At 45.1% G+C, this 22,912-nt stretch overlaps 1 protein-coding gene across 1 annotated transcript in view; it reads left to right on the top strand.

Moving 5' to 3' along the window:
- STAB1 (stabilin 1) overlaps positions 1-22,912 on the top strand; it is a 194,501-nt gene that overhangs the window by 90,117 nt on the left and 81,472 nt on the right. The window contains exons 36-46 of the mRNA XM_069736838.1: positions 159-251; positions 1,890-2,085; positions 4,161-4,256; positions 6,004-6,049; positions 7,509-7,588; positions 14,018-14,143; positions 15,030-15,103; positions 18,647-18,721; positions 20,532-20,651; positions 22,090-22,137; positions 22,225-22,302. Of these exons, the coding sequence (XP_069592939.1) occupies positions 159-251; positions 1,890-2,085; positions 4,161-4,256; positions 6,004-6,049; positions 7,509-7,588; positions 14,018-14,143; positions 15,030-15,103; positions 18,647-18,721; positions 20,532-20,651; positions 22,090-22,137; positions 22,225-22,302 (1,032 nt within the window). The remainder of the gene's footprint in view (positions 1-158; positions 252-1,889; positions 2,086-4,160; positions 4,257-6,003; positions 6,050-7,508; positions 7,589-14,017; positions 14,144-15,029; positions 15,104-18,646; positions 18,722-20,531; positions 20,652-22,089; positions 22,138-22,224; positions 22,303-22,912) is intronic.

Genomic DNA, 22,912 nt, shown 5'->3' with positions numbered 1-22,912 from the left:
GATAACCTGTCCTACGGATAGGTATTCAATGTAGGAGTAGTGGACAACCTCTTTAATGTAATTCCCATCATTTCGGAATATCATTTATGTCACTTATCAATAACTAAGCGCCTAGAGTTTACGCTGAAGGGAATAACTACTGTCTGTTTTTGGCATAGGAACCCTTGGGCCGTGGGTCAGGGGGCTGTGTATATAAAAGAAGAGCCAGATTTGTGCTTGGTTGCATGTTCAGCTGCGTTTCTTCATCAGTTGTAAGTACCGTTCATCATCTGTCCTTCCCTGTACTGTATGTATAGCCTTCGAAGATTTATCATAATCCAAATCGCCATCACATTTAGTAATGTAATCGTACGTACGCCAAATCTAACTGGTGACCGGCGGCATCGGTATCTAACGAGGCAATATGATTAAAAATCATTAACCTCCATCTCAAATTAATTTCCATTATAGGATCCATCTAAAGCCTCGTTCAGACGTCCGTGTACGGTCCGTGATGCAAGGACTGGTCGCGGGTTTCCTGACCTTTAACTTGACAGCGTCATCTTTTCCTACGAGGCTGTCAGTAGACCCGGACGCAGTCCGTGCATAACGGTCCGTACACGGACGTCGGAACAAGGCTTTAGACTTAGATCCCACGGTGCATATTTGGCATATTTTTTTAATTTGCTGATTTTTGTACCAATTAGCTAATTTAGTCTACTTGCTTTTTTTATGCTTATTTTTATTTATTTTATTTGTGTTTTTATTGCGGTTTTGTCTCTTTTTGGTATGTGAAGTTTTAATTTTTTTTTTTTGGAAACTGTTTTGTTTAATAAAGTCATGTGCACGTTTCATGCATTTTTACTGCCCTTATGCTGCAGAAACACAAGAAAAATGCATATATATATATATATATGATATATATATATGCGTTTTTCTTGTGTTTCTGCAGCATAAGGGCAGTAAAAATGCATGAAACATTTATATATATATATATGTAATATATATATATATATATATATATATATATATATATATATATATATATGTGTGTAATATATATATATATATATGTAATATATATATATATATATATATATATATATATATATATTTATCTATCCTCTCAATAATGTAAAGGGCTACGGAATATGTTGGCGCTATATAAATAAAATTATTATTATCTGTGGATTTTCCCGCTAGCCATTCACATCTATGGTGAAAATCCACAAAGAATACACGTATTTACCGCATGAGAAATCGACATGCTGCAGATTTCAAAATCGCACAGCGTAAAAAATACCACGATGGCCATAAGATTCATATAAATCTCATCCACTTTGCTAGAACTTTGCTCGCGCCTTTTCCGCAAGCAAAAGAGTTTTAGAAAAAAATGTAACATTTATGCACCATGGGAATTTTGCCGAAGGACTCATTCAGAGATATTTTTTTTTTTTTATGCAAGTCTTAATGTCGTTAGTGTGTTTCATCAGTAATTTTAACATGTAAAAAAAATAAATACGGTAAATAAATTACAAAGTGTCTCCTGTGTGTTACTATGTCCATCACGGACAGCACACGGATTGTACACTGACGCCATCCATCCGTGATTTACATGGACCCATACACTTGTGTAGATACTTTGGATCTGTGACGCGGATCAAAAACAGACGTCTCCATGATTATTTAGCGGATATATGGTCCACAAAAAAATAGACCTGTGCACAGCTACTTACACTATAATGGGTATGGGTTCTATCTGTGTAAACCACGGGTAAAGCACATATGTGCAAAACGGATGTCTGAATGAGCCCTAGAATTGACTTCTGGTAGCAGTAATATCCATCTGGCATAAATGGGCCAGCTTGGTGGTTCACGCTACTTATTAGGCTTTGTTCCCCTGTTTCTAGGAGCTTCAGTGTTGTGAAGGGTATTATGGGCACCAGTGTCTGGTATGTCCAGGTGGAATGGACAACGTCTGCTCAAATAATGGAAAGTGCCAAGATCGGATCAATGGAAGTGGAGAATGTATATGCAAAGAAGGTTTTCATGGAACGGCTTGTGAAACCTGTGAGGCTGGAAGATATGGAAAAGACTGCAAATCAGGTGATTTTGCCTTTCGAAGAAAAAATCTAAAAAATAAGTATTGACGATGTCTTATGGCACTGATGATTTGTCACTACTTGCAAGCATGTCCCAGACAACAGAAATGCTTAGCTTAGGTAAGGTGCACACTAGGTCTGTTCCCTTAGCCTTAAATATTCAACAGCGGCTTTTCCCAATGCACTTTCATGAGCAAGACTAAGCAAACCCTCTTAGATTTCTATCGTTCTACAAACCAGGACCTAATAATAAAAAAATCTGTTCAGAAGGACTTAAAATTAGGTTTCTATAATCTCAGATGAACAACACATGACAAAGTACGCTGTATCATTACTGATTTAAGAAAAACTGGGCCAAAATGAAGAAGCAGTGTGTTAACAAATTTAAGTACACTCTTAATACTTTCATTGTAATTAACAAGGCAGGTAGCAGCTCGGTGTCGCTAAACAAATGCCTTTAATTAATTGTTCATCAGCAAGTGTCACTGACTCAATAAAAGCAGAAGTTTGGGCAGTTTGCTGGGCTGGAGCATTCAGGCTTTTGTTAACACACTGCCAAGGAGGAAAGACAACAACAAATATCTTAGATAAGTTATTGCTGCCCTTCAATCTGAGAAGAATTATAATGCTGTTTCCAAACAATTTGGAATCTATTATTCATTCTATAGTGAGAAAGATTCTTCACAAGTGTAAAAACATTCTAGACCGTTGACAATTATTATTATTATTATACATTTTATAGCACCATTTATTCCATGGCGCTTTACATGTGAACGGGGCAAATATAGACAAGTACAATAAACATGAATAAAACAAGGCCCACACAAGTACAGGAGGAGAGAGGACCCTGCTTGCGAGGGCTCACAGTCTATAGCGGGTGGGTGGGGATACACTAGGAGAGAGTAGAGCTGGTCATGCAGTGGTTCAGTAGACAGAGGATCACTGCAGGCTGTAGGCTTGTCAGAAGAGGTGGTTCTTCAGGCTACTTTTGAAAGTTTTCGTGGTAGGCGAGAGCCTGTGTTGGGGTAGAGAGTTCCAGAGTATAGGGGAAGCACGGGAGAAGTCTTGTATGCAATTGTGGGAGGAAGGGTAGAGAAGGAGATCATGAGAGGATCGAAGGTTGCGTGTAGGTAGGTACCGGGAGACGAGGTCACAGATGTGTGGAGGAGACAATATTCCCAAGAGTGGACAATGGTAGAGGGGAGATTATTTGGGCTTGCTGTTAGAATCTGTTTTGTTTTTGACCATCTGCCATCTTGTTGTGGTTTTCTGGCTGCTGGTCTTTTTCCCCTGCTGCTGGGTTGTCTTAGGTCAGGTGATTGTATCACCCTTTATTTCCCAGCACCTGCCTCCCAATCCTTGCTGGACAACAGTGTTAATCTGCTAGAGTTCTGGCTAGGTGCTTTGATAGCTTTCTGTGTTGGATTTTATGGAGTTCTGGGACCTCTGGTTCTACTATCCTTAGTTTCTGTTTTCAGTTGGTATCTGCAGCCTTCTCTGTATTTTCTATTAGGAGGTGACCTGTTTTTATACCCAGTCCTTAGTTCTTTTAGGGTACCCCTTCCCCTTATCTATAGGTCTTCGCCTGAGTTTAACCTATGATCGTCGGTGGCTCTATTCGCTAGGAATGGGTCGCCCACTCCATCGTAGGGTATCAGCCTAGTCTCAGTGCAGGGTCAGTTTTCCCCCTTCTATCCTAGTTCTGTGTTGCAGTTCCGTAACACTTGCTTTGCAATCACAGGACCTGGGTATCTTCCAGTCATTAAGTCAACCATGAACTCCTCTATGTACCAAGGTTTTCTAGTGTCAAATATGAAGTCATCAAAAGCTAAAACTTCATCAAATGTAGGTCATGCAACAGGGCAGTGATCCTGTGCACAGCAGCAACTTTACATCTGAATGGTTGAAAAAGAAAAGAATGAAAGTGTTGCAATGGCCCGTAAAAGTCCAGACCTCAACCTAAGTGAAATGCCATGACGGGACCTTAAGAGCTGAACTATTTTAATGGCACATGCAACATTCTTGAACACTGACAAATAACAGAAAAGTTAATTGGTGACATTTTTTTTTTACTTACAGAATGTGATTGTGTTCATGGAAAATGTAATGATGGACTGAATGGAGATGGATTCTGCCAGTGTGACAAAGGCTGGACTGGTTATACTTGTGAAATCGGTAAGTATATCACAAGGTTTTGTAGATGTGCAAACAGCATATAGGCTCGCTAGTGCCACCTATTGGAAGCAGGAATCCCATAAGTCAATGTTAACCCTTTAAAGAGCATTGCAACATGTATATAAGAATGAACCAGAAGCTTCACTTTGCAGACAGCTGCTGTTTTGGGAGTTTTTGCCTCTCATCGGTGCAAAGTTGGAGAATGATTGGGTGAAAAGCCTTCAACAAGTGAGTTTAAGGCAGTGGGGGTAAATATATAAAGTTTCATGCAATAGGGATTAAAGAGTAACATTTCATGTAATGCTTCCTGGGAAATATTACCTGCAAATAGTCAATTCAGAAAGCGAGAAGGATCTCTAGTACCACAAAAATGTGTCACATAGGGACTGTGGACACCTACCCGATCCCTCAAACTAGGGTCCGCCCTAGGCTATCCCTGTCCCCTTGATTACCCTGGAAGGTGGAGATGCTGGGGTCACTTACCTTGCTGTGCTCCTCTCTTAAAAAAGAAAGAAATGTCCAGCTTCACCGAGTCCGTAAAAAAGCGATTTCTTTATTAACAAACTTTAAACATGGAGGATACAGACTTCAGCACAACCATATGGGTAAGAATCTCAACGCGTTTCTGGAGACTAGGCTCCCTTAATCATGACCATGATTAAGGGAGCCTAGTCTCCAGAAACGCGTTGAGATTCTTACCCATATGGTTGTGCTGAAGTCTGTATCCTCCATGTTTAAAGTTTGTTAATAAAGAAATCGCTTTTTTACGGACTCGGTGAAGCTGGACATTTCTTTCTTTTTTGGATCTTGCAAGCCTGGACACAGCGGGTCCGTGCTGCCGAGGTTTGGTTGCTGAATTACGGGTGAGCTGGTTTATGTTCCTTCTTACTAAGCTCCTCTCTTAACCCTCATCTGTTCCCTCCACCACCCAGGGAGGTGTGAGGCCGAAGTATATAGGATTACACTAACTAGACTGACGGGTAGAAAGACAGGGATAAACGAAAACTACAATCCTACAAAAACACTCGCACAACTACAGAATGTGAAACGGGAGAAATAGGAAGGATAAACCAAATGGCAAAGGATGAGGATAAGATTGAAAACCAATTCCATACAGCAATCTCCTGAAAAACTCTCCGCCCACCTACTCCAAACACTGAACTTCTCCTTCATCACCAAACCAGGAAGTGTGAACTATCACTGGCAATTCCCAAATACCAGTGTTGAGCATATATACCAGAGGGGAGTGGCCAACACAGAACAGCTGAGACAATTCGGGATGTAGAACTCCAGGACATCAACTCAACTGAATAAACTTTGCAATGACAGAGCAACAAAAACCTGCACTGTTTAATAGGATGGTAAAGCAGTTCTAATCAGGGCAGGAGTTTATTTAACCAGACGGTGGTCTCTTCTGGCCCTTCCACAGTATCCCCATGACAAAATCTCTGTAGCTTCAAAATGTTAGGGTTTGTAAACCTATGCTTGTATATCAGGATGTCGCCTGAATAGAAATGTCCTAATATACGTGTATTTGTATTCCTTGCAGGGAAACTGGAGTAGGATTGCAAAGAAAAAATCTCTGTATTTTCTTCATAGTTTGTTATTGTTAAAGGCAGCAGTTCTGATGTTAGGAATATATTAGTGAATAGTTTTTTTTCTGCATTCATGAATCTGCATTTTATCCACTCATTGTTCCTTACTTGAAATGTTATATGTTGATATTAATTCTTTATTTGCTTTTTAGATCTCAAAACAGATTTGTGCAATGGCAGCTGCAGCATTTATGCCAAGTAAGTAGGTAATGATAAAAGCGTGTACCAGTACTGGAAACTGTGTGTTATTGGTGCTTGCCGCACATGAGCTATTGGGAATCGGCAGGTACAGGGATGGTGCAGAAGTGTAACAACATTTTAACCCCTTTTGAATGTAGGAAATCATAGTATGTTCTAATTCTGGCCCAAATGTATGGATCAGGCTCAGAAAGGTGCACCATGCCCGGGAGACGTCGGCTGTGCAGCACATCCAGCATCTGCTCGTACCAGAAACAAGGTCCGAGTGCTGCTGTTTATTTAAATGCAGCGGCACTCACCGACAGATGATGCCGGTGCACACATGCTCTGACTTCTATCAGCCCCCCTGTGACACAATCATGGGTTATCGATGTATTAGCAGGATATTTGGAGGCCTCCTGATAGCCCCCATAACTGTCATCTTAGTCCTCCTGTAAAACTGGAGCTGGGCTTCATATTAGAACATCATTTTCTCTACATAATGAAATACTAGCAATCAAACAATTGCAGGTTGAATACCCCAAAAGAAACTAAAAAAAAAGGAAAAATTAATTAAAAATAAATAAAAATAAATATTTTACTAAATTGAAAAGTTCACTACCTTTTTTCTCAGTTTTTTTTTTAAATATTGATAAATGTATTTATTACTCATCTATCAATGTGTAAAATGAATTAACCTGCACAATGAATGCTGTAAAGTGAAAACCAAATGAAACTACAGTACATAATTACAGTTCTTCAGTCGCCAAACCCTCCCTAAAAAAAATGCAGTTGAAATAAAAATGTAAGCTTGCCATGCAAAATTACAAGCCCCCACACAGGTCCACCAATAGAAAGGTTATAGGTCTCAGAAAGCCACATTTTTTTAAAATTTTCCCCCAAAAAATTACCATTTAAAAAAATAATAATAATTCTGTGCGAGTTTATTATTGCTGTAATTTTACTAACCTTTAAAATCATGTTGTTGGTCATTTTTTTCTGCACATTGAACCCCATATAAACAAAACCAAACAATGGCAATTTCTATAATTTATACCGTATTTATTTTTTTACTTCACTTTATTTCAAAACACTTGGAATGTTTCCCCATATTCAGAACGTTATATGGTAAAGTCAATGTTGTCATTCAAAACTACAATTAATCTCATGGCTATGTCGATGGGAAAAAGCTATGGTTCTTGGAAAAAGGGAAAATAAAAATTAATATTGGCTCCGGCGGAAAGGGGATAATATTGTATAAATAGATCTATATGACTGTACATATAAATACCGCACTTATATCAGATATGTAGATACCTGCAGCGTGAAATCATTACCCACAAAGGTATTTAGTAGTTTGAGGCTGCACCCTCAACAGGCTTTCTTTAGGCTATACTGCTGATCATTAATCATTGCCATATTAACTGATCACATCCTTGCTTCAAGATTTTAGTAAGGAATTATCTTTTTTTTTTAACAGCTGCATTCCAAATACTACAAACTCAACTGCAAAATGCTCGTGCCTTGCTGGTTTTGCAGGAAATGGGACACATTGTACAGGTATGTTCACAGTGCATTGGTATGTTCGCAGGGCGCAGGTATGTTCGCAGGGCGCAGGTATTTTCGCAGGTATGTTCGCAGGTGCAGGTATGTTGACAAGGCGCAGGTATGTTCGCAAGGCATAGGTATTTTCGCAGGTATGTTCACAGGGCGCAGGTATTTTCGCAGGTATGTTCGCAGATATGTTCGCAGGTGCAGGTATGTTGACAAGGCGCATGTATGTTCGCAAGGCGCAGGTATGTTCGCAGGGCATAGGTATTTTCGCAGGTATGTTCACAAGGCGCAGGTATGTTCGCAGGGCGCAGGTATGTTCGCAAGGCGCAAGTATGTTCGCAGGGCGCAGGTATGTTCGCAGGGCGCAGGTATGTTCGCAAGGCGCAGGTATGTTCGCAGGGCGCAGGTATGTTCGCAGGTATGTTCGCAGGGCGCAGGTATGTTCGCAGGGCGCAGGTATGTTCGCAGGGCGCAGGTATGTTCACAAGGCGCAGGTATGTTCGCAGGGCGTAGGTATTTTTGCAGGTATGTTCGCAGGGCGCAGGTATGTTCGCAGGGTGCAGGTATGTTCGCGAGGCGCAGGTATGTTCGCAAGGCGCAGGTATGTTTGCGGGGCGCAGGTATGTTTGCGAGGTGCAGGTACAGTTAGGGCCAGAAATATTTGGACAGTGACACAAGTTTTGTTATTTTAGCTGTTTACAAAAACATGTTCAGAAATACAATTATATATATAATATGGGCTGAAAGTGCACACTCCCAGCTGCAATATGATAGTTTCCACATCCAAATCGGAGAAAGGGTTTAGGAATCATAGCTCTGTAATGCATAGCGTCCTCTTTTTCAAGGGACCAAAAGTAATTGGACAATGGACTCTAAGGGCTGCAATTAACTCTGAAGGCGTCTCCCTCGTTAACCTGTAATCAATGAAGTAGTTAAAAGGTCAGGGGTGGATTCCAGGTGTGTGGTTTTGCATTTGGAAGCTGTTGCTGTGAGCAGACAACATGCGGTCAAAGGAACTCTCAATTGAGGTGAAGCAGAACATCCTGAGGCTGAAAAAAAAAGAAAAAATCCATCAGAGAGATAGCAGACATGCTTGGAGTAGCAAAATCAACAGTTGGGTACATTCTGAGAAAAAAGGAATTGACTGGTGAGCTTGGGAACTCAAAAAGGCCTGGGCGTCCACGGATGACAACAGTGGTGGATGATCGCCGCATACTTAATTTGGTGAAGAAGAACCCGTTCACAACATCAACTGAAGTCCAGAACACTCTCAGTGAAGTAGGTGTATCTGTCTCTAAGTCAACAGTAAAGAGAAGACTCCATGACAGTAAATACAAAGGGTTCACATCTAGATGCAAACCATTCATCAATAACAAAAATAGACAGGCCAGAGTTAAATTTGCAGAAAAACACCTCAAGAAGCCAGCTCAGTTCTGGAAAAGTATTCTATGGACAGATGAGACAAAGATCAACCTGTACCAGAATGATGGGAAGAAAAAAGTTTGGAGAAGAAAGGGAACGGCACATGATCCAAGGCACACCACATCCTCTGTAAAACATGGTGGAGGCAACGTGATGGCATGGGCATGCATGGCTTTCAATGGCACTGGGTCACTTGTGTTTATTGATGACATAAGAGCAGACAAGAGTAGCCGGATGAATTCTGAAGTGTACCGGGATATACTTTCAGCCCAGATTCAGCCAAATGCTGCAAAGTTGATTGGACGGCGCTTCATAGTACAGATGGACAATGACCCCAAGCATACAGCCAAAGCTACCCAGGAGTTCATGAGTGCCAAAAAGTGGAACATTCTGCAATGGACAAGTCAATCTCCAGATCTAAACCCAATTGAGCATGCATTTCACTTGCTCAAATCCAGACTTAAGACGGAAAGACCCACAAACAAGCAAGACCTGAAGGCTGCGGCTGTAAAGGCCTGGCAAAGCATTAAGAAGGAGGAAACCCAGCGTTTGGTGATGTCCATGGGTTCCAGACTTAAGGCAGTGATTGCCTCCAAAGGATTTGCAACAAAATATTGAAAATAAAAATATTTTGTTTGGGTTATGTTTATTTGTCCAATTACTTTTGACCTCCTAAAATGTGGAGTGTTTGTAAAGAAATGTGTACAATTCCTACATTTTCTATCAGATATTTTTGTTCAACCCTTCAAATTAAACGTTACAATCTGCACTTGAATTCTGTTGTAGAGGTTTCATTTCAAATCCAATGTGGTGGCATGCAGAGGCGTAGCTAGAGCTTTTGCCGCCCGGGGCTGTTCCCGAGTTTGGCGCCCCCCCCCCCCCCCCCCCCGGCTCAATACACACAAAGGTTACCAAAAACGGTTTTCCTGTTTTGTAGAACTTAAACTGGGCCTAATGGTGTCACCCCCACATGCCACACCTGTGACTTAATACCACCACACCATGACCAGGCCACATAGTGACCGAATAATACTACATACAAGGGACAAATACCACAACACCATTTCCAGACCACATATTACCACCACATAGTGACTGAATACTACAATACTGATCAGTAATAAAAAAAAAACCACAATACTATCACCATAAGTGCCAGTATTCACAGGAGATCTGTACTTAGTATGCAGTGTCTGTGTAGAGGTAATACAGAGATCACTGGTGACATTATACACAGGACCTCTATATAGTATACAGTGTATAGTGTCAGTGTATAGGTAACACTGACTCACCAGTGACGTCTCTAGGTGAAGTCCTTCATCTTTCAGCCAGCACAGACCGCCATCATTCCTTCCAGCCAGGACTCGTTTCTGCAGGAAATAACACAGTTATCTCGAGCTCCGCTTGCAGAACACATTACTTAATTTTTCACAACTTCTACATTACACCACATGAAGAAAAAAAGGTGATATAGTGTCACTCTGCACAGTAACAGGACCGCCCCCCCATTTAAAACAGTATACTCAAAAAATAAAATAAATACATCACTGCAGTAATAATATCCCTTAATTAGCCCCTATGGTAATAATATTCCCTACCCTGGCCCCGTTTCTCATTCCTGGCTCCAGCCATATGTTCTCGCATCCTGCCCTCATGAGTATCCATTCTACCCCATATGATCTCCCCATCCTGCCCCACCAGTCTCCATCGTATCCGTCCTGCCCCATGATCCAATCCTGCCCCGTGTCTCCAATCATGCCCCGTATCTACATTCTGCCCATGCCTCAAGTCCTGCCCCCAGTGTGTCCAGCATATTACCCCCAGTGTGTCCAGCAATCTGCCCCAGTATGTCCAGCACTGCCCCCAGTGTGTCCAGCAATCTGCCCCAGTGTCCAGCCTTTCCCCAGTGTGTCCAGCAGTCTGCCCCAGTGTGTCCAGCATATTACCCCCAGTGTGTCCAGCATATTACCCCCAGTGTGTCCAGCAATCTGCCCCAGTGTCCAGCATTGCCCCAGTGTGTCCAGAAGTCTGCCCCAGGGTCTCCAGCATTGCCTCAATGTGTCCAGAAATCTGCCCCAGGGTCTCCAGTATTGCCCCAGTGTGTCCAGCAATCTGCCCCATGGTCTCTTGTATTGCCCCAGTGTGTCCAGCATTCTGCCCCATGGTCTCCAGTATTGCCCCGGTGTATCCAGCAATCTGCCCCATGGTCTCCTGTATTGCCCCAGTGTGTCCAGCATTCTGCCCTATGGTCTCCAGTATTGCCCCGGTGTGTCCAGCAATCTGCCCCATGGTCTCCAGTATTGCCCCAGTATGTCCAGAAGTCTGCCCAGGGTCTCCAGCATTGCCTCAATGTGTCCTGAAATCTGCCCCATGGTCTCCAGTATTCAGTGTGTCCAGCAATCTGCCCCATAGTCTCCTGTATTGCCCCAGTGTGTCCAGCATTCTGCCCCATGGTCTCCAGTATTGCCCCGGTGTGTCCAGCAATCTGCCCCATGGTCTCCAGTATTGCCCCAGTATGTCCAGAAGTCTGCCCCAGGGTCTCCAGCATTGCCTCAATGTGTCCTGAAATCTGCCCCATGGTCTCCTGTATTGCCCCAGTGTGTCCAGCATTCTGCCCCATGGTCTCCAGTATTTCCCCAGTGTGTCCAGCATTCTGCCCCATGGTCTCCTGTATTTCCCCAGTGTGTCCAGCATTCTGCCCCATGGTCTCCTGTATTTCCCCAGTGTGTCCAGCATTCTGCCCCATGGTCTCCTGTATTGCCCCAGTGTGTCCAGCATTCTGCCACATGGTCTCCTGTATTGCCCCAGTGTGTCCAGCAATCTGCCCCATGGTCTCCAGTATTGCCCCAGTGTGTCCAGCAATCTGCCCCATAGTCTCCTGTATTGCCCCAGTGTGTCCAGCAATCTGCCCCATGGTCTCATGTATTGCCCCAGTGTGTCCAGCAATCTGCCCCATGGTCTCCTGTATTGCCCCAGTGTGTCCAGCAATCTGCCCCATAGTCTCCTGTACTGCCCCAGTGTGTCCAGCATTCTGCCCCATGGTCTCCAGTACTGCCCCAGTGTGTCCAGCAATCTGCCCCATGGTCTCCAGTATTGCCCCAGTGTGTCCAGCAATCTGCCCCATGGTCTCCAGTATTGCCCCAGTGTGTCCAGCAATCTGCCCCATAGTCTCCTGTACTGCCCCAGTGTGTCCAGCATTCTGCCCCATGGTCTCCAGTACTGCCCCAGTGTGTCCAGCAATCTGCCCCATGGTCTCCAGTATTGCCCCAGTGTGTCCAGCAATCTGCCCCATGGTCTCCAGTATTGCCCCAGTGTGTCCAGCAATCTGCCCCATAGTCTCCTGTATTGCCCCAGTGTGTCCAGCAATCTGCCCCATGGTCTCATGTATTGCCCCAGTGTGTCCAGCAATCTGCCCCATGGTCTCCTGTATTGCCCCAGTGTGTCCAGCAATCTGCCCCATAGTCTCCTGTACTGCCCCAGTGTGTCCAGCATTCTGCCCCATGGTCTCCAGTACTGCCCCAGTGTGTCCAGCAATCTGCCCCATGGTCTCCAGTATTGCCCCAGTGTGTCCAGCATTGCCCCAGCCCCAGACAGTCAGACATAAAGAAAAAAAAAAAAGTAAAATCCTCACCTCTCCCGTTCCTAGCGCAGGTCTGGTGCAGTCAGCGTCTCTCCGGCTCTGCGACGCTCAGGACAGAGAGGCAGAGCGGCGCGCACAGTAGTGACGTCATCGCGCCCTCTGCTCTGAGACGTCGCAGAGTCAGAGGACGCTGCAGCTGCCGGCGCCGCAGGAACCAGGAGAGGTGAGTATAGAGCGGGGGGCGGGGGCGGGGGCGGGACCCGGGGGTGGGGGGAGCTGGCCCTGGTCGTGGCGGCGGACGGCGCCGCCCGAAGATTTAAAGGGGCGTCTTTTTTTTTTTTTTTTTTTTTTTTTTTCTTCTGCAGCGCCGGCCGCCCCCTGCATTGTGCCGCCCGGGGCGGACCGCCCCCCCCGCACCCCCCTTCCTACGCCACTGGTGGCATGCAGAGCCCAACTCGCGAAAATTGTGTCACTGTCCAAATATTTCTGGCCCTAACTGTATGTTTGCGAGGTGCAGGTATGTTCGCGGGGCGCAGGTATGTTCGCAAGGCGCAGGTATGTTTGCGGGGCGCAGGTATGTTTGCGGGGCGCAGGTATGTTTGCGGGGCGCAGGTATGTTTGCGGGGCGCAGGTATGTTTGCGGGGCGCAGGTATGTTTGCGGGGCGCAGGTATGTTTGCGGGGCGCAGGCATGTTTGCGGGGCGCAGGCATGTTTGCGGGGCGCAGGCATGTTTGCGGGGCGCAGGTATGTTTGCGGGGCGCAGGTATGTTTGCGGGGCGCAGGTATGTTTGCGGGGCGCAGGTATGTTTGCGGGGCGCAGGTATGTTTGCGGGGCGCAGGTATGTTTGCGGGGCGCAGGTATGTTTGCGGGGCGCAGGTATGTTTGCGGGGCGCAGGTATGTTTGCGGGGCGCAGGCATGTTTGCGGGGCGCAGGCATGTTTGCGGGGCGCAGGTATGTTCACATTGGTACAGGTATGATCTCATTGGTACAGCAATGAGTACATTTCACAGGTACAATCACATTGCACAGGTATGATCAGAGCTCTGTATTATAATCCACCAACCTGACTATTCAGGTGACTAGTTAATAACTGACATATAATGGTCAATAAAAAATATCTCATCCTAAAGTGGCATCATAGTAACTATCACAATGAACCAGAGCAGGACAATAACATGAATTAGGTCAAAACCATCTGCACCTATGGACCAGTTTTTCTCATATGCAAAAGTAAAATAGATGTTTCCCAAGCATCGTTCTAGCAAGCAGAAAGAACTCTGATAGAATCCTTTTGCTTCTAGGTTTTTTTGGACTCAATCACCTGAATGGGCGAGTTTGGTTTGTCTGGACCAGGCTCGGATATTGCTCTATTTTTTATGCCATTTATGACTATTTCAGTGTAGCACATGATGCTTTTCTTGTGATTTCAGAAGTAGATCCCTGCACCGTGAACAATGGGGGATGCTCAAAGTACGCAAACTGCTCTAGAGCTGCCTTGGGACAGGCGCGTTGTACCTGTATTGATGGCTACAATGGAGATGGGGTCATCTGTTTTGGTGAGAGACACAGATTTAGATTCTTCTTCTTGGTCATCTTTGTAGATTGTGAGCCCTCGCGGGCAGGGTCTTCTCTCCTCCTGTACCAGTCGTGACTTGTATGGATTAAGATTCTTTTACTTGATTTTTATTATGCATACCCCTCCCCACATGTAAAGTGCTATGGAATAAATGGCGCTATAATAATAGTAATGTTTGTGGTCTTAGCATGTAAATAAGTTTGATATATTATACATGATATAGAAACATGTCTTCTTATACTGGGGAGGTCCTAAAGTGCAATAGGACACATATAGCTTAGGTAAATGTAGTTTTATTTATTTTCTTATGAAGCCTCTAATATATTGCAGTTATATTATACTTGTGTACTTACAATTGCTTATTTTGCCTTTCTATCCAGATAATTCTTCTCTTTTCCATTAGGTCTATTACATCATGTAATTAAAAACTGACTAGCTGATTCTTTCTAAGCTCTATGTAGAAACAGGAGGTCAATTTTTCCTGTATGAGTCATGAGTCACTGCAAAAGTCTATGGCAGGGGGAAGCAGCTGGGTCAGAAGTTACAGAGGAAAATGATAAATGCGGGGACAAGAGACTTCCTGTTTCTAAATAGAGCAGAGAAAAGAGAAGAATTATCAGGGTAGAAAGGGAAATTGAGCAATTGTAAGTACACAGTGCTGTATAATATACCGTAATGACTCCAATATAGTAAGAGGATGAAAACTTTGATGGGAGGAGGAGGAGTGCTTTTTTAAGTGGATTGTGACGGACAAATGAACCACCATGGTGGTGGCTTTATTGTCCTACACTACTAGATAGGAGAGCATAATCTGTTGTTTTTTTGTAACATAACTATTTTGCCTTTTTTCCCCCATTTTAATATAGAAATTAATGCATGCCTGAAAAATAATGGTGGCTGTCATTACAATGCAGAATGTATCAAAACTGGGCCGAACATGGTAAATATCCATCCTTAAATTTACTGATAATTATCTAAATGTTTTTGTAGAAATATTCATTTGTTGTATGTTTTGTTTTTTTTGTAAATTTAGGACAATATTGTTTTTAAATGAATATTGCATTGTTATTATTTTTATTATTTTAGTAACGTTTGTGTCCCATGAATGAACTTTATCATTAATAACTTATATTCTCATATTATGAAAAAAAGCGACCAGGGAATACTGGTCACGTGCCTTTAAGACCAGGGAATGCTGGACCTGTGCCTTTAAGACCAGGGAATACTGGTCATGTGCCTTTAATACCAGGGTCATGCCTTTATCATGCCATTGCAGAGTCGTTGTGCCTCTTTAATACAAAGTCGTCGCCCCTGTGTGAGCTGGCCGCGTGTACCAAGATGGCCACTGCAGAGGTGATAAAATCTCGCAGAGAGCGAGAAGCGCCAAATTGGGGGGCGGAGCCACAGGTACGATGTGGGTGGAGCCTCGAGACTTCCATGACTAGGCCCAAGCCGGGGCCTAAATTTCTGCATCCGGCGGGAGTGATACCAGCGGTACAAGTGAGGGGCGTTGCAGTGGCCGAGAAAATTGAGCGCTTCCGTGCCAGGCGAGAAGCGCCAGAAAAGCGGGCAGAGCCATCTTAGGGCGCCATAGTGCGCTTCCTGGGTGCGGCCCACACATAGGCCTAAGCCGGGGGCTACATTTTTGCAGCCGGCCGGAGCATTATCTCAGGGAGGTGGGCCACAGGGAAGCCTGAGACTGCCTGTGAGTATGTGAATATCCCGCTGCAGAGGTCCACCGCTGACTAGATCCACTCACTGTCGGTGCGCGTCCCGGCATAGAGCCGCCACGGATGACTACAGGTCAGGTATTGCAGCGTGGACGGTGCAGGGATAGAGGGATAAACCTCAATCCATCATCCGTTTGTTAGGGAGGTGGAGAGGAACCGTCCGCCTCCTTGTGCCATCCGCTTTCATAGTGGTGGGACAGTGGGGGCTGTTTGGACGCCATAGAGAGGGGCCTCTGTACATCAACGGAGTTCAGTCCGTGGCCAGTTGTCCGGCAATAGGCCTGGCTCCAGGAGAGAATACATGGAGGCGACACTCCATTTGCTCGCCTGCTGCTGGTGTGGGGAGATCGATACCATGAAGGAACCGTCGCCCCTGAAGTGAGCTCAGGCATGGCTTCCCACGTCGCAGGAGAGGGTACGGGGAGGTATACTCGCCGTGCTCGCCTGTTGATGATTCGGGGGAGATCGGAACTTTGAAAGGAACCGTCGCCTCCTTCACTCCGTTAATTAAAAAATACAAATTTACAGAAGAGTAAAAAAATAAAATAAAAACGTTGGGGTGTGAACCAGACCCATGTGCCTCCTACAGACACTAAGCAAGAACTGGTTAGCTGAGAGCCAGCAGGAGGGTGTATACTGCAGGGGAGGAGCCGAGAGCCAGCAGGAGGGTGTATACTGCAGGGGAGGAGCTGAAAGTCAGCAGGAGGGTGTATACTGCAGGGAAGGAGCTTAGAGCCAGCAGGAGGTGTATACTGCAGGGGAGGAGCTGAGAGCCAGCAGGAGGTGTATACTGCAGGGGAGGAGCTGAGAGCCAGCAGGAGGGTGTATACTGCAGGGGAAGAGCTGAGAGCCAGCAGGAGGGTGTATACTGCAGGGGAGGAGCTGAGAGCCAGCAGGAGGGTGTATACTGCAGGGGAGGAGCTGAGAGCCAGCAGGAGGGTGTATACTGCAGGGGAGGAGCTGAGAGCCAGCAGGAGGGTGTATACTGCAGGGGAGGAGCCGAGAGCCAGCAGGAGGGTGTATACTGCAGGGGAAGAGCTGAGAGCCAGCAGGAGGTGTATACTGCAGGGGAGGAGCTGAGAGCCAGCAGGAGGGTGTATACTGCAGGGGAGGAGCTGAGAGCCAGCAGGAGGGTGTATACTGCAGGGGAGGAGCTGAGAGCCAGCAGGAGGGTGTATACTGCAGGGGAGGAGCTGAGAGCCAGCAGGAGGGTGTATACTGCAGGGGAGGAGCCGAGAGCCAGCAGGAGGGTGTATACTGCAGGGGAGGAGCCGAGAGCCAGCAGGAGGGTGTATACTGCAGGGGAGGAGCCGAGAGCCAGCAGGAGGGTGTATACTGCAGGGGAGGAGCCGAGAGCCAGCAGGAGGTGTATACTGCAGGGGAGGAGCCGAGAGCCAGCAGGAGGGTGTATACTGCAGGGGAGGAGCCGAGAGCCAGCAGGAGGGTGTATACTGCAGGGGAGGAGCCGAGAGCCAGCAGGAGGGTGTATACTGCAGGGGAGGAGCCGAGAGCCAGCAGGAGGGTGTATACTGCAGGGGAGGAGCCGAGAGCCGGCAGGAGGGTGTATACTGCAGGGGAGGAGCCGAGAGCCGGCAGGAGCGTGTATACTGCAGGGGAGGAGCCGAGAGCCGGCAGGAGCGTGTATACTGCAGGGGAGGAGCCGAGAGCCGGCAGGAGGGTGTATACTGCAGGGGAGGAGCTGAGAGCCGGCAGGAGGGTGTATACTGCAGGGGAGGAGCTGAGAGCCAGCAGGAGGGTGTATACTGCAGGGGAGGAGCTGAGAGCCAGCAGGAGGGTGTATACTGCAGGGGAGGAGCTGAGAGCCAGCAGGAGGGTGTATACTGCAGGGGAGGAGCTGAGAGCCAGCAGGAGGGTGTATACTGCAGGGGAGGAGCCGAGAGCCAGCAGGAGGGTGTATACTGCAGGGGAGGAGCCGAGAGCCAGCAGGAGGGTGTATACTGCAGGGGAGGAGCCGAGAGCCAGCAGGAGGGTGTATACTGCAGGGGAGGAGCCGAGAGCCAGCAGGAGGGTGTATACTGCAGGGGAGGAGCCGAGAGCCAGCAGGAGGGTGTATACTGCAGGGGAGGAGCTGAGAGCCAGCAGGAGGGTGTATACTGCATGGGAGGAGCTGAGAGCCAGCAGGAGGGTGTATACTGCAGGGGAGGAGCCGAGAGCCAGCAGGAGGGTGTATACTGCAGGGGAGGAGCCGAGAGCCAGCAGGAGGGTGTATACTGCAGGGGAGGAGCCGAGAGCCAGCAGGAGGGTGTATACTGCAGGGGAGGAGCCGAGAGCCAGCAGGAGGGTGTATACTGCAGGGGAGGAGCTGAGAGCCAGCAGGAGGGTGTATACTGCAGGGGAGGAGCTGAGAGCCAGCAGGAGGGTGTATACTGCAGGGGAGGAGCTGAGAGCCAGCAGGAGGTGTATACTGCAGGGGAGGAGCTAACTTTCTTTGCATCACTTAGTGTAAGCCTCCTATTGGCAGCAGCGTACACCCACGGGCTGTGTCCCCCTATGAGGCGAAGGAGAAAAAGCAGTATCATAGTCTTTCTATTTATTTATTTTATTATTTTATTGATCTTTTATGATGGTACTAAAAGATTCTTTCCATATCTCATCAATGTGCAGAAGAAATCCCATATGTACTAATGGTGATGTGTCTGGTTGTGTGTTTCCTTATTTGTGAATGATACCGAAATATTTAAATACCATACATTTTTTATGTACCGTGATTTTTCTTCTTACGCTCTTTGCAGGTTGCTTGTAATTGTCGTCCAGGGTACAAAGGAGATGGCGTAACGCTTTGTACAGGAATCGACATTTGCAAAGAGGTTTGATATTCACTTATTACTTATCACTAGAGACGAGCGAATCAGTTAAAGGCTAATGAAATTTGCCTCAAATTTGTAAAAAATTTTGGATTTTTACCACTACGGAATTTTTTGGTGATTTTTCTTTGAGCGAATTCAAGAAAATAGCATCCGCCGCTGTTGTGTTGCAAGTCCAAGTACAGACTTCCCGGAAGTAATAATTAGTGAAAATGATTAAAAAAATAATGTTGGGGAACCCCAGAGCATAATAAATGTAGTGTAAAAGAAAAAAACTAATATTCACCTCGACTTCACGTGTCCTAACACTACAACTCCCCATCCAGTTTTTAGCGCAACTCCCTCTGGTGTCTTTTTTTCCTTGCAATGCCCGCTTCCTGCTACTTCCCTCTGGGCTTCTAATGTCGAGTACGCCTCTGACATCACAACGTGTTGCCTGGGGCTCTTGTGTAATGGATGTTGTGACGTCAAAAGCCTACTTGGCGATGGAAGCCCCGATGCCGAGGGGATAATGCAGGAACAAGACGTCATATATGGTGTCGGAGGAAAAAAATGACGGGGGGGAAGCTGCATGGAATCTCAGAAGGTGCTGCAAAAGCAGGAAAGTAAGAGCGGCAAGGTGAGTTTTATTATAATTTTTTGCATTTATAGAGGTCTAGGGGCTCTCTAACTTTTTAAAAAATATTTTTCAATAGTTATTTCTTCTGGGAAGTCTGCATATGGACTTTCATTTTAACAGCGGATCTCAGGTTAAAAAGGAAATCTGGGGATTTAAAAAAACGAGCTGAAGACCATATATTATAAAGTAAGAAACTAAGCAATAGTCACATCTTCAAGTCCCAGCTGTGATGACTTTATCTATCATTTATGTGACCGCTGCAATCAATCACTGTCCTCAGTGGTGACACTTGGATGCACGAGACATGATCGCTCATTGGCTGCAGTGGTTATGTGAATGATGGACATGTCATTGTTGATGGATGGGTAGGGACCACCACAATGGTTGGGTCTTTAATAGGTATATATTGGCTAATTTTATGATTGTATAACTTTTCCTACTATTTTTTTTTACCTTTTTTAATTGCGTAAAACGTGTACTTTTTCATGTAATAAAAAGGAGAGGGTGCTTTATTACTAGGATTGTCTGGCTAAGACCAAATATAGACAACTGTATGTCATGGTCCAAGTAGGACTGCAAATTCAGGAGTGACCCCAGGTCCACTGCCCCGAGCTAGGCGGCCTTATGTTGTATCTGCCTATGAGGCTGTTGAATTCGAGTCAGGAGATCCGCCGTCAGTCTGGGAATCGCGATCTGTACTGAGACTGGGATATACGGATGTCTGAATTCAACCTAAAGGGGTTGCCTTATAGGACAACACTTGTGCACGAAGACCTATGAGGCACAGTATGCAAACTGCCTCTTCAGAGAGGAAGAGGACTCGAACTGTATAGTGCCACCTATTGGAAGTAGTAATCCTAACAGTCAACATAAACCCTTTAATGATCCTTGTCATATGACTTAGGATAAAAGCCAAACCAGAATCTCAATTTGGAGGCACTGTGTTTTGGGGTGTTGCCCCTCATCAATGCAAAGTATTTGTTTTGGCTGGGTGAGGCTTCTGACTGGGATCTTAGGGGTAACGTGTCTCTTTGGGGAGAGTGACATGCCTGGTTTGGCATGCCAGTGTGAGGAGATTACTGACGTGGCTAATAGACGGGTTCCTGCAAATCGATTTGCACCAACTCTATATACTATCCAATATGATCTCATTCACTCACGCATTTTATTTATACATCTTTTCTTTCTTCGCAGAATAATGGAGGATGTGGGCAATATGCGATATGCAGTTACACTGGCCCAGGAAAACGTTCCTGCAGATGTTATTTAGAGTTTTTTGGAGACGGCTTCAACTGCACAGGAAAGATTGCTCAGGTTCTCTACCAAATTTATCTAGATGGCAGATTGTCACCTTTTCCGTTGTTCTGTTGTTGTCTACCTTTTATTGCAGGTAGTGTAGCCATAGGGTGTGCAAAGGTAGCAGCACCAGCTGGACCCTGGTGACCTAGTGGCCTATGGCATCTAACGCACATAAGTAACATGCCATTACTAGAACTGCCCAGTTATAGATTTTTATTGTGACCCAAGATCTTCAAATTACACTCATAAGCACATAACATCATATTACACCAGAACCCGGCATATGACACATGTAAGTCACAACTCGCACATCAGGAAGGGTGAAATGGTTGGGTTGCTGGTGCATGCTTCCATTGGCGCCCCAATACCCAATTACAGGTCTGCTGAAGACCCCCGTTTCTGCCATCCAGACACTTATCTGAAGCCCAGCCTTTTGCTTCATAGGAAAACATCACTTTCTCTATATCATGTAATACTGTTGTACTGCAACATATAGGAGAAGCGAGTAAATTATTGCAGGCTCACATTTCCCCCAGGTGAGTAAAAAGGATAAAAAAAGATGTTTTTAGAAATATTTAAACAAATTAAAATTAAATCAAAATTGTAATTATTCCCCTTCTTTTTAACATCTTACCACCTATGCCTGTAAAAATCCGGTTGATCAAAATATAAAATGAATTAACTCTTGTAATAAACAACCTAGTGGTCATTCATCAGTCATCGCACCTCCCTAAAAAAATGTATAAAAAGCAATCAAGACCTTGTATGCGCGCAAAAATCGTATCAATAAAATTGCAAATAAATAAAAAAAAAACTGAAAAATAAGCCTTCACACAGGTCAATCTATGGGAAAATAAAAAAGTTATGGGTTTCATTAAATGATTACAAAAGTATATTTGTGTGCTAGGGTCAGGTTATTTTTGCATGTAACAGTGGGCCCCAAGAATCAATCAATGTTACTGGTGGGCCTTGGCCAACCCAATTTAACACTGGTCCTAAGGATTCATTTTCATTATCAAGCTCTTTAAAATGAGTGGGTTCTTAGTTCTAGTTTCATATCTCAATATTTTAGGGTCTACTTATCTGAAAAGGTCCTATAAATTATATTGAAGGGGACATATTTGATGAGGTGTTGAGTAAATTACATAATTTTGAGCCCAAAGTCCTGGATTACCCCACATAACCACAAGCTGTGAGCCAGATCTGCTGGGTTTTTGAAGTGGGAACGTGCTCCTGTTGCCATATCAAATTTTTAATATTGTTTGGAGCCTTTTCTTGGAAGTCTGTATTTTCCTACTAAACCTGAATGATTAAGGGGATGTGTAATTTTCACGTAGTTATCATGTGTAAGTAATAAATTGGAAGGCTTTTCCAGATAATTGCCCTGCAGACATCATGGCTATGCTTCCTTACCATGATTATCATAATCATATATTAATATAATATTTTCTAGGTGCTTCAGTATATTACAGAATCCTATGTTTTCCAGCCTCTTCTCCGGGTCAGTAATATTATTGCACAATACAAACGGACAGTAAACAATTAGGAAACATATTGTAATTTGTGACTTTTGTCATTTTTTGCATAGAGTAATTTTGCTCCAGTAGGAGACGGACCTTTTACTGCATTTGTCCCACAGAACCAGGTTCTTGCAAACAGCACCGAGGTAAGAACTGTACAGTTGCAGGATTTTATTTCTACTTCTCCTGGTGGGTAGTTTGTGCAGATGGATTCACTAGACTCTGTCCAGGGGTCAGTAATCTGTGGCCATTGGATGGGAGTCCTGAGAAATGCCCCCTACGTTCCCAGCATCCACGGCTCTTCTTTTCGATTAACGTGTATCATGATGTCGCGACAGGACAGCTAATCAACAGAAGAGCCACGGATGGGACAGTTCTCAGGGCTCCCAAATGATGACCACAGATTACCGACGTGCAAATATTGCAAATCGATTCGCACCAACTCTACTAATGAGCACTTGAAAAACGGTATCAACAAAGGGTATTGTTTCCTGGACCTAAAATGTTCCCATAGTCTGGTTGTCCTAAATCAGAATTTTCTCTATCGCCTCATTGGGGGACACAGGAACCATGGGTGTATGCTGCTGCCACTAGGAGGCTGACACTATGCAGATAAAAAAGTTAGCTCCTCCTCTGCAGTGTACACCCCACCGACAGGAAGTAGGATATTCAGTTTAGCTTAGTGTCAGTAGGAGGTGGACACGGGTCTTTTATTAGACCCTTATCTACCTCAATGTGCGTTGTTCCTTTTCAGGT

This window comes from Ranitomeya imitator, chromosome 8, assembly GCF_032444005.1.
Source record: "Ranitomeya imitator isolate aRanImi1 chromosome 8, aRanImi1.pri, whole genome shotgun sequence".
NCBI classification, from domain to species: Eukaryota; Metazoa; Chordata; class Amphibia; order Anura; family Dendrobatidae; genus Ranitomeya; species Ranitomeya imitator.
Note: the sequence above shows the minus strand (reverse complement) of the source record. Positions and strands in the feature narration are given on the sequence as shown.